The following is a 12269-nucleotide window of genomic DNA, read 5'->3' on the forward strand; positions in this document are numbered from 1 at the left end:
CTGATTCAGACACACAAGTTTTTTTGGCAGTGGAATATGTTAACTGGACAAACTGCTGCAAGCGTTGCATAGCAACATGCATTGAAGCTGGTGAGCAAGTTGAAGTGCATGATCTGCAAATTTTCTGCCAATAATTTGCATTGTCAGACATCTGTGACGAAGGTGCAGAAAGGATTGCTGGCATCTGGACCAGGTTCTTGCTAAGTTCGTAGCAACTGCTATTACACTGGAGGACAAAATAAAGCAACCACTGTGCCACATGAAGCAGTATTCTCGCTTGTTGCTTAATCCAGCAAGGACAGAAAAAGGGTGGGGAATGCTGCCTTCCAAGCTTAATTACAAGCAATGCAAAATCAACCTTGGAAATCGAATCAACTGCATCATTCTGGGCAGAAATGGGAGAAGTAAAAAGATAGGATGACATGCAAGAGTACAGAAATATTTGTACATTGGCCCAGCACATATTAATTTTATATTATTGCTGCAACTGAAGGAAGCTATGCTAAAAAAAAGAGCAGCAGCTGGGCTTGGAGTTGAAAAACTGCATGCCATAATCACAATAATATCAGCTTTTGCCATGACTGGCAGGAGCTATGTCAACGTGTACAAGCATCAATGACCAGCAAATTAAAGTCCACCAAACAGGAAGTGGACTAAACGAGACATTTGCTTGAGCTTTGGCATAGTGTTATCACCTGGCATTTCTACTTTCATGGCCTCATCAATAAAATAATGTCGCATAAATAATACAATATTGCTTTTGCTGTAATGGACTTTTTATTGTGTATTTGCTTATGTTAGCATACGATTTTTTATGTAGTTTTATAGGTGCAACAAAGCACAAAATTTTTTGTTATAGTTTGTATTGAAAGATTTCAATAATGGGGTTGTTACTCTTACATGTTTTTATGCCAACCCAGTAGACCAAGTTGTATATTAGCTTGTGCCACTAGGTGTGTGGATGTGTTATGTTTCTGATGCCATCGTGTTCGCTGCGTTGTCGTCATTCCAGCTTTGTCATGCGACTCTCACGCTACCTGCGTTGGAACCAGATGGCTCACATGAAAAGATTCAGGTGTCTCAGCAGCAGCACACGCACTCGTTGTTGGTCACCTCCGTTTGAGATTCAAGAGGAAGTTTCACATGAGTGTTCATTTCGAATCACCGATAGCAATACCTCACCTTGGCATAGCCAACTATATCTGTAAAATACTTCACATAACACCAATTTTCACATTGCATGGGATTTACGCAAGTTTATCTCATAGTTTTCATGTAGAGCCTTTTGGACCTTTATGTGGGGGATAATAAAATGGCTTTTCAAGTCTAGCTCCTCTGAAATATATATAATTCGACACCTTGCATGCTAAGCTGCAGCTTCTTAAGTCCCAAACTGGCATCAAGAAAGCCAGGACTGTAAAATGATACTGGGCTGGACAAATCAGTTTCCAAAGATTTATGTTGCGTTCTTGACCTCCTTTCCAAAGTTCCTGTGATAAGTTTGTGTGAAAAGACATTCTCAAAGCTAACATATGTAGTGACCAGGCTGACAAGCTTTATGTCAAGAATGGCTTAGCTGGCTGATGGTGCCTTTGGTGGAGCAATGAATTGCAATTTTTTTTTATTATGTTATGAAGATAACACCATAGCATGCAGACTTATGCTGCAGAAAGAAAGCAAGAAGCGAATGAGTAATTGCAAAGTGATCTGCATATTGTATCCCAGCTGTATTGTGCATGCCACATTACCAGAGAATCCTGCTGACCTTTAATTAACCTTTCCAGCGCAACATGTCTTTATCAAGCCATACCTTTACATTGGGTTGATATATGCAGGGATGCCCTTTCACCTTCATGTAAGCTTAGCTCTGTCAACAGCAGATGCACAAAAGCTGAACACTCTTGCTACCTACTTCACATATTGCAACTGAAATGAAGGAAACACAAGTCTTAACAGTAAACTTCTAAACAGTGCATTTAAATACTTGTGCAACCTTCTTTTTGGAAAGACCATGTGGTGCCTAGAGATGTAGCTTGACAAGTAAGAAACTGATGTGCTTTTATCTAAAAATAGAACTGATTGATGTTTTGTGGGACAAGGTGCCTGGTGTCTCAATGAGCACACTTTATGGCTGAGAATATTTTTGCCATTGTGTCAGCTTTGAAAACTTGACAGAATCTTTAATCTTGGTGCATTAGAAAACACCTTGACACAAAATGAATGTAACCCTTGATGTCATTGATAGAACAGTGCTGAAAACAATTCGATGAATACAGCAGAATGAAATGCAGAGAACTTAGGTGGGAAATAGGTAAGCAATTTACCAACCACATTATGAATGCAAGCAGCTGACACTTAATAGAATAAGCCCTAGAGCAAGTCTCTGGCTTGCAGTGCAAGACCTGTGCACACTTATGATGATATTGCAGTATTCATGGCAGGGACGGGACCATTCAACCTTACGCACTGTAACACTCTGTATATCTCTTTGAAATCTTCTTGTACCAACATGTACAAACTGCATTTTGCAAACAGTAAAATAATTGCTATTGTCCTACAGACAGTTTCCATGTTTATTGGATTCTCATTTTAACAGCTGACTTTAAGCTTCCATACCCCAAGTAACCACGGATATCCGGGCGACGTCCGACGGACGTCCTTTCTGGATATTCGGGATGTCCGTGGGACGTCCATGAATATCCGACGTACGTCCGAGGGACGTCCCTGGGGAATCCAAAGGTAATCGCTTTGGCGTCCGTAGTACGTCCGACGCGGACATCCATCATGGACATTCAGGGGACGTTCAGGATATATATATATATATATATATATATATATATATATATATATATATATATATATATGTGTGTGTGTGTGTGTGTGTGTGTGTGTGTGTGTGTGTGTGTGTGTGTGTGTGTGTCTTCCCGGGGATATTCCAGATATACACATGCCTTGAAGCGACAATAGTGGCCGGGACACATTCAAGCACCGGACCATTATATATATTACATTGGTCTAATGCTTGAATGCATTCTTGTTCTAAATAAACGAGAAATGAACTTACACCAACTTCCAAATACAATTAAACGTTTATTGTGACCTTATACATATACATAAAAAGACCAATAAGCAGATATATGCGTACTGTTCAAAGAACAAATAAATACACGGATAAAGAAGAAAACTTGCAATTTCAATAGCACAACAACAAGGTAGAGAACAGCAGAACAAAAATACTTATTGCCCACCCTGCTTTGACATTTGAGTTTGCAGCATGGAATAAAAAGAAAGAGCAAAAACACATCAATTAGCATTATTAAGCAGCGAAAGCAACAGAAATGACATGAAGGAATTAATCTTGACTACATCACTTCACTAGCACTCTGCGACACGAGCACAAAAAATGACATTAACTGGCTAATGCCTTAAACTTTAATGTCATTCGCGGGGTGCCACACGGACATGCTTAATGGTATTGCAGCTTAAATGTTATTCGCGACGTAGTGCGTTCTCGTAAGTCAACTTGCCGTCAAATGCGTACTCTCGTTCCCAATGTCTCCACATTCTGACGTGGCTAAACGAACTATTCGTGAAGAACAATCAATATATTCTTCACTTTCTTTAAACAATAGCTCTTTCTCGTGGCGTAGTGCGTTCTTACAATTATTAAAACTCACTTGGCCATCGAATGCATACTCTCGTTTACAATGTCCCCGCCGTGGCCGTAGTGACCATATTCTCACGATATTAAACAAACTTGTAGTTAAAAACAACTAATATATTCTTCACTTTTTTTAAAAGGAGCTTTTTATTTTCGTAGAGATCAGCAGGCGATCTTGCCGCTACTGACGGCTACAGCTCTGATCATGAGCGCATTAGCCAGGAGAAGCTGTTTGCCAGGAGAATCAAAGGGCGCCGATGAAGAGTCCGCGGTAGCTAAAGCAAATGTAGACCGGGGTCCTGCTTACCAGAAAACCCGCATTGACTTGTGCGTACACCTCTCCTAAGGGATCCTGTTCCGTTCTCACAGCGAAGTGAACCATCCGAAGCGTCACGTAGAGTATATCCATCAGGGAAGCAACGCACATTGTCCTTAGTGCGCGTAGTGTCACAACCACCGTCCTGAACTTCCGATGTCGCCTCGGTGCAGCGACCAGCATCACAAGGCGTACAAATGTTTGCAGGGACAGCCCGAACGCACATGTTAATGCATGCGTGCGGGGTATGCGCGCCACTGCACAGTTCTAGACTTGCGAATTCTCGAGCTGTTGACTGCTGGCTGCCGGTGCGAGATCCGAAGTCCTCGAATATCGTCTTTGTTTCCAGCGACGCTCTTTTTCGCGCGTGCGGCTTCTCCCGCAGTCTAGGCATCCTGGCACCTGTGAAGAAAACACATTTCAATACCCAAACGAATTAAAAAAGAAATCGATGTAGCTGTCATACCTTGGTAGTTGAGTAGGAGACTTCGGCAGGCACGGAAGGTGACAAACGCTGCTCCGCTGCCCTTACAACGATCGCAGAATGAAAAATGGCGTGGCGACGATGGCTAGAGCTTGGATTGGATTGGATGACTGCAGCGTTCTGCTTTGCCAAGGTTGTAACACTTCCACGTGCATCTACGCAAACATAAATAGGTTTTTAAAATATTCTATTATTACACAGTGAAATATTTACTTATTCTGGGAATATTCGGTATCTGATTTTCGAGTTTTTAGTTTCTGCTAAAGCTGTCGGCGCCAGAAAAACATAGCCTTTGAGATTACTGTCAATGAATGGCGGCTCTGACGCATTATAGCTTTCGTAATCGCTTTCAACGCACGCAGCCACCAAAAGCGTAGCCTTTGAGATTTGTTTTTGTTACCTATAATGATATTATTGTATGCACAATTGAACACTGCAGACAACTTCCTGTTTTAAGAAACCAGCCAAAAACAGGCGCACACATGAAACATACGAGAAGACAGGAAAGAGGCTGGAAGAGGCCTGTCTTGTGTATGTTTCCTGTGTCCGTCTTTTTTTTTTGCTGTTTTTTTCTTAATACAATGCACCAACTAGCCCAACAACGTGTTTTACTTCCTGTTTCAATGATAAACCTGAACCTACATGTTCGGAGGTCAGGACCAAAACTCTATGATCAGGAACTTTTCATAATGAGGGATAACTTGAGTGCTTGGCTCTAGGTCGAATAAGTGGCTTCAAATGGGCGCTTATATATTCTGCTAGTCATCGATCAACAAGCATTTTTTTAAAGCAAACTACAAATTGTTTGTATGACCCACCGATAGAAAAAAAAATCGTATTTTAATACTGCGATGTTAAAGTGGGCAGAATTGATATCAAGTTGGAAATATATTTATTTTGCTTTGAAAAAAGAATGAACTGTGTCCGATAGAGAACAAAAATAAACAAATATAATATGAACAAACTAAAATTTCCGGCAATATATTTATGCTAGTTTATATATAACTCACTAGGGTATATCCTGGGCATGCCTATTTATGGACAGCCAGCGGACGTTCAAAATGGGATGTCCCATGGACATCCCGGTGGGATGTCCTTCGGACATCCAAACAGGATATGGACTTCTCCTGTACGTCCCACGGACGTCCGTGTTGGATATCCGGATGGATGGACGTTGGGACTTATGGTGGACGTCCCACGGATATCCGTGGTTACTTGGGACTGAGAGCTGGACGAGTTAGTGCGTTTTTGAAAGAGTAGAAACAGTGCACAAAGTATGAAGGACAGTGAAAACGCAACAGGAGCACTGACTTGCAACTGAATTTTTTATTCAGGTATACATACAAGAATAATATGCACACGCCATGCAATGTGAAAAAAAGCAAGCAAATGAAGTGCAAACTATTAATCATGATTGACATTGCTAGAAAACACAAGCATGAGTGACGTCGTGAGTTAACTGCGACGTCATACTAAATCCAAGCAAAAAACCATGTTAGAACTTACATGGGCATTATGCGATTCAATGAATTCAACAGTATGCTTATAAACTACATATTCTAACATTTTGCTTGAATAAGGTGCTAAGAAGATCAATCTATATATAGCTACAAATGCCTTAGTCACCAGATTTGAAAAGCGGGAGGACTTTCGTTTGTTTCAGAGATGAAAGAATACCTGTTGTGGGAGAATGCTGAGAAATAACAGCGATACTGAGGAGTCCATTGGGAATAATATAATGTACCAACATGCATTAGGAATTACGTCAGGATCTCCAAATTTATTAAATTTGCAGACATACTTCTATATTTTAACAATATTATTAAGGCATACAAATTTAAAAAAGAAATGCCACTACGTTAGTGTTTGCCATAGCAAATGATTTCCTAGGGGTGCATGTACAATGGTCCCCAATTGAATATTGTACAACTAAAGCTCTACCACATGTGTTTGACCCCTGTTGATTGCAAGTCGCACAAGCCTGCTCCCTTAGTGAGTGAAACTCAGTGAAAGAAACTTGGCCTTCTTTGAAAATGAAACACACAAAGGTAGATAGGTTTTGGTATCGCCTGTACAGTGAAAGATCCACTCAAGATCCAGGTGCTGTACCGTATCTTCAGAAGATAAAGCATTTATCTAAACACGAGCACAGGGTGTAAATGATCGCACTCCGATGCATGTGATACATAATGACAATCACCACGAAAGCCTATCGCATTACTATTACTTCCACAGGTAATTTTCATGGCTGCTATGGAATGGCTGTCTCACTGCACCACAATCTATAGCAACTAATACACTGGGCATTTCAAATGGTTCATGAAAGCGGGTTGGGCCCTGGCCAGACTGAAGCAGCGGCACTCGAGAGACACTTTTCAACGCCCAGCCTCGTGTGAGTCACTTGACACTCGTTACAGACACTTGCCGACATTGCCTTCAGGCGGGAACAGGCCTTTCTGTTAGATTCACGTTTCACGTCCAGGCTTTCGCTACTAGGCTTCTGCGTGCTTAAGGCGACGCGAAATGTTTGAATGCACTTTGCTCATCGACAAAAGGCGCCCTTACTTTGCACAGCGATTTGGAAATGTGTATGCACCCTACATCGACGTCAATGCCGACGCGCACCACTTCTGCGTTTTCGAGCTCGAGAGCAGTGTGTCGACGTGGTGTCCAAGGCCAAACAGACATCCGACTTTGCCAGAAGGCGTACACACAACTTAAAGAATCGCTACATACGACATACCCTGCAATATGCATGATCCGTGTCGGCACCATATGCAGTCGGCGCTGTGCTACCACGACTCTTCGAAACCGACAGTCCAAATGAGGCGACATGTCGTGCTGTTTTGTGGATGCAGCACAGTTCGTTCGAAGCTTCTGTAGCTTCGTAACGGCAACGTTATTCGTACTCGCCGATATTACACAGTGATTCAATACTACAGTACACACCACACAGCCACAAGGAATCGCAACGGTCCTCCCATTGCGTGCACGCGTGTGTAGGCGTCGACAGTCATTCTCGATTTTAAAACGCAGCACAAAATAAATGCTTTATTTATTTAGGCGTAGTGTATTTAACAACAAAACGATAACGTTAGCATTTCATGTATTTTTTACTAAGTGTTCTTTTTGTGACGTCATCATGCGTGGCAGCAGCGGACTCCACTTGGGGTCGTCTGCTGCCACGTGCGTGCACCCAGCGCCGGCCTTTTCCATTGCCCCGTCTCGCACCGAGAAAATCGGCGGTGCGCCGGGGTGCAATCCCAGCAAGCACAGAGGGACGCGCGCGCGCGCTGCTGGCTGCAGAACCGTGGATGCTCTGGCCCGATAGCTGCGGTTGCAACGGTGTTGACGGAGTTAGCCAGTGGAGATGTCGGCAATGAGAAAGGAAGCGCTGCTAATTGCCGCAATCGATGAGCATTTTTCAACTTCGTCTGACAGCGAAGACGGCATGCTTATCGACCTCGTCAAAAAATGTGGTGAAGAGCGGCCGAAAGTGGACAGGCTCGTTGAAAGGGTCGTCAGGAACGGGTCGTCAGGATTAATTATAAGATCCATTGGTGTTGCTTGCAACCAGGTATGTCGGAGCACGCAGTTTGACAAGGTTCGAGCGCTTGCCGCAGATGCTCAGCACCTGCAAACAACAAAATGTGCACGCGCGCGTGTTGCGCGCCAGGGGCAAAGTAGCACTGCATGCAAGCACCCTGCAATGGGTGCAGTTTTGTCCTCGATGTTGACCCTCCGCAGTGCGCCACCACGGCGGTGCAAGGCGCACCATTCTGGTTTCGGGGCAACCCCGGGGCAAGGTGATCGAGGACGCTGTAGTTCTGCCCAGCTACATGGCACTCGAAAATGGCTCTCTAGCCACCATATAATAACGTTGCCAGCACCGCGGTTGCCAGCGCCGGCCAACATTTACCATAGCAATGCCTCCTTTACTAGATGCCAGCCGCGTTGCTCGCTTTCCCATTGTGGCGGCGGTTCCCTTATTTGAAGTTAGTTCAGTATAAATTCCGTGAGGCGGCGCTCGTTGCCTTTTCAACTTTCGGCGGATGTGGCAGCGGCGGCTGAATGCTCCGCCGGCGCTTTATATGCGCGGGCGTCTGTTAGCGAGCGTTATCGCGGGCCTCCGAGATGGCAAGGGACACCATGGTAATTTCAGAGGCCGCAGCATGTGATCTAGGTTGCAGACGTCCGCTACAAGCGACGCTCGTTGCCTTTCGCGGAGGAGAGAAAAGGGAGAGGGCCAGGAACCGAGTTTACGGACTTACGGACAACGCGGCTGGCATCTAGTAAAGGAGGCATTGACCATAGTTGGCTACTTTTCAGCAATTTTCGGCGACTTTTCGCCCGAAGACGTGGCAACCCTGCTATACGGTATTCTCGTTTATTCGCGGCTAGCGCTGGCTAGCAGCCCTTCGGTTTTTGCGAGCCGTTGAAAGCAGTTGAAAGTTTGTAAGTGCAACATGCGCGTTAACGCCAAGCTCCTCGCTAATTACCAGAGGCAGACTGTATGCCTGCTCGGCAAAGTTCTCCAGGTACCTTCTTTTCTTTATTCCCTTGTTAGCCGGCCGAGGTTATGAACGATTGGCGTGCGGCACTGAGGCATTTGTTCGTGCGAGAAAAACCGGGGCGAGGTTATCTACGATTGACGCGCGGCATTTGCTCCTGTAAGAAAAACCGGAGAGGTGTACCGTGGAATACGAGAACAGGCATGTGGCAGCATGTAACAGAAAAATGATTGAGAAAGGGCGCGTCTACAAGAACGAGAGCCAGTAGCTGGCTTGTTCGTTCGGGCGCGTCTTTCCCGCCTGTTCTGTATTACGCGATCTTGCTCTTGCCACAAACTGTCTCATTACACGCTGTAAGAGTTTGCGGGCAAAGTTCTGTTTATCGTATTATGACTGCCTTGCCCTGCTTTTACACAGAGCGAACCCCAGGGCATGTCCTTCAAGATGGAATCCCCAGACAAGCAGGTGGTTCAAGTAATCATGAAGAATCCAGTGAGTTGGAATTGTAAGCTTCTCCTGACGGGCGTCGTTTGGCTTTCAGTCTACTTTATGCTGTCAATTATTCGCCTACTCATCTATGCTTGATGGGAAGAAAGACGTATCTACACAATTTACAGGAGGGAGTCTCGGAACGTGGGTCAACATATGTTACTTTCAATAGAAAGTTTACATGAAATGAGCGCTCCAAAAGCAATGTGTTTAGGAAATACAAAAGCCCCAATAACTACACTAAAATTAAATGACACAATAATCCATGCAATACAATACAGCAATGTAACAAAACCCTCAGAGTATTACAAATTGATGAGGAAGCCTAGCATTTCAGGGAAGGTAGTGCAGTAAACAAGGACAGTGAATGCTTATTAGCCACTAAAGTTTATTCAAAGAGATCCAAGTTTTTCAAGCCAAGCAGTACAAATTGTGCAGTTGCAAAAATTGTATGTAAATCACTTTGCACAGTCAACAAAAGAGTTAGAGTGAATGAATAAAATAAAAATGACAAACAGCGCAGGCGCAAAGATTCAAAAGAGAAGACCACTCGGGCTGCTCTAGATTATCACGCTTCAAGGAATTCTCCTCGCTGCATGTTAATGCCACTGAAGGCACAATAATGCTAGATTCACCAGCTTTCTGCATAAAAAAACCTTTACATAATTTCTCATTATAAAATTTTCTTATACCTATTCAAAATTGCCTTGCAATGGCAAACAAAGAGAGCACTTGCCCTGTGCCGCCAGATGCAAAGCATAATATGTGCCTAAACACTTTTGCTCCCTTAGTTGCATAATAAAGCATCTCCCTGTCTTATGCAGACTCACCCACAGCACGTGAGAATTAGACACACAACTTGGCTTGCACATGGAATTAATTTTCTGAGGACCTAATGATGTGGTCCTTATTTGATGGGGCCTGTAGCTTTGCCTAGTTTTTTGTGAACTACTGCTCTGGCACAGAACCGCAGAAACTTAATTTAGTTGGTTGCAAGTCGGGGCGCGTGGTGCCTTCTTCGTCCTTGCTTGCTGCGATACCCTCATTTCAAAGTAGTGCTGTACCAATTTGTCCATATATACACCTTGTTGTGATAGCAATTATATTTTGAAAGTGTTGCTATTTAAACATGTACAGGGTGTCCCACTTGCACCAAAATTTAAAAATATGTGAATGCCATGTAGCTGGACAGAACCAAAGTAATGTTTGCAGTTGCTTGGATCAAGTCAGATTATGTATTTCGCATAATTATGTGATTGGCTATTATTAATCAGCTCATTAAATATATTTGTACTAAAGGGGTGGGTGAGAAAATTGCAGACCATCCTGGGAAATGCCCGATCCAGCTTTCTATTGCTCAATATGTCTCACTTAAAAGTTTTTCCGAGCCTGAAAGAAGCCAGGCGAAAGTGCTGCATTGCATTTTTTCTTTCCGGACTTCTTTCAGGCTTGGAAGAAATGTTTTATGTAGCACGTATTGAGCAATAGAAAGCTGTATGGGGAATTTTTCATGATGGTCTGTAATTTTCTCATTGACACTCTTGTTCTTAATGTAATATTTAATGGAGTTTATAAATAAGTAATCATGTAGTTAGGCGAAATACAAAAAATAATCCGACTTGCGCAATCTAACGGCAAACAATGTTACCTTAGTTCTGCCCAGCTACATGGCACTCGAAAATTTAAAATTTTGGTACAGGTTACATTGGACAGGTACTCTAGTTTAAAATTCTCGCACTGCAACTCTGTCCATGGTTCTGTTTGTGTATAATGCAGGTTTCTATCTGGCCTTCGCTTTCTATGTTAGATATACTAATATCATTGCTTCGCACATGATGTGATGTGTTCTAATCTTGACTTATAAGTGCAGCTGTCTACTTCATGCCTCATCTTGGGGATGTTGTGCAAAGCTGTATGTTGTGTATAGCAATCAACAGCCATGTCCAGTGCAACAGAGTTGGTTGTTAGTAGTGTATGGTACATTAATAAAATATTGCATGTTGTGTGTGTGTGTGTGTATGCGTGTATATATATATATACTTTTTATTTATATTCACTCCCATTTTGCATAGCAAGATATTGCAGGAGCGAGTACATCATGTTTTCAGAGCTGAGAAATACATCTTAGATACAAGAAGAAAAAGAAAACAAACAACACAGAAAAAGTAATATCAGGAAGAAATAGTTCGTTAATTAACATAATTGGGCAATTCGTCAGCGAATTCATCATTGGATAACTCATGCAAGGGCCCCTAAACGCCATTCCAAACCGCAATTCTGTGTGGAAAAACTGGAAACCTAGGCATCAGTCGATAAATTCAAAAAAGCACTGTTAAGACGATGACTTCTTTTGGTGAGCCGAGAAGAAGGCTTTGTGAAAACAATAGGTGTGTTGATGTAGGTTTTCCCATGAGCGATTTTACGTAGCAGAACATGGTCGCAAGTACGCCTATGGACCCTGAGGTTTTAGTAGCAGCTTATTAGCATGTGTTCTCAGTGAGAAATGATGGTACTAACGATTATATCTGTCTAATGGCTTTTTTCTGAATATACTTAAGTATGTCTATATTTTTGCAATGACGTGGTCACCACACAACTGACGCACACTCAAGTAGAGGCCTTATTAGTGATCTGTATGCCGTTAGTTTATATTCCTTAGTTGCATCTTGTGAGTTTCCTTTAAGGTAACTGGATTTTCTCAAAGCCTTATTGGTTATGCATTTAATGTGAGCATGCCATATTAAATCGGGGGAGAAAGTAACACCAAGATATTTTATCGTTCGGACGCATGCAAGATTGTGCACTGCA

At 42.9% G+C, this 12269-nt stretch overlaps 1 protein-coding gene and 1 long non-coding RNA gene across 2 annotated transcripts in view; one reads left to right on the top strand and one right to left on the bottom strand.

The window, feature by feature from the left end:
- Window positions 1-3070: 3070 nt before the first annotated feature.
- On the bottom strand, window positions 3071-5212 carry LOC139059933 (uncharacterized). The gene is made up of 2 exons (XR_011514523.1): window positions 4444-5212; window positions 3071-4379 (listed from the first exon to the last, which is right to left on the bottom strand). It is a non-coding gene; the product is annotated as an uncharacterized lncRNA (long non-coding RNA).
- A 3600-nt stretch (window positions 5213-8812) lies between these two features.
- The window catches only part of LOC135913391 (replication protein A 14 kDa subunit-like), a 60778-nt gene continuing 57321 nt past the window's right edge, over window positions 8813-12269 (top strand). The window contains exons 1-2 of the mRNA XM_065445984.2: window positions 8813-8999; window positions 9390-9464. Coding sequence (XP_065302056.1) covers window positions 8928-8999; window positions 9390-9464 — 147 coding nt within the window. The 5' untranslated portion in view covers window positions 8813-8927. The remainder of the gene's footprint in view (window positions 9000-9389; window positions 9465-12269) is intronic.

This window comes from Dermacentor albipictus, chromosome 1 (genome assembly GCF_038994185.2).
Source record: "Dermacentor albipictus isolate Rhodes 1998 colony chromosome 1, USDA_Dalb.pri_finalv2, whole genome shotgun sequence".
NCBI classification, from domain to species: domain Eukaryota; kingdom Metazoa; phylum Arthropoda; class Arachnida; order Ixodida; family Ixodidae; genus Dermacentor; species Dermacentor albipictus.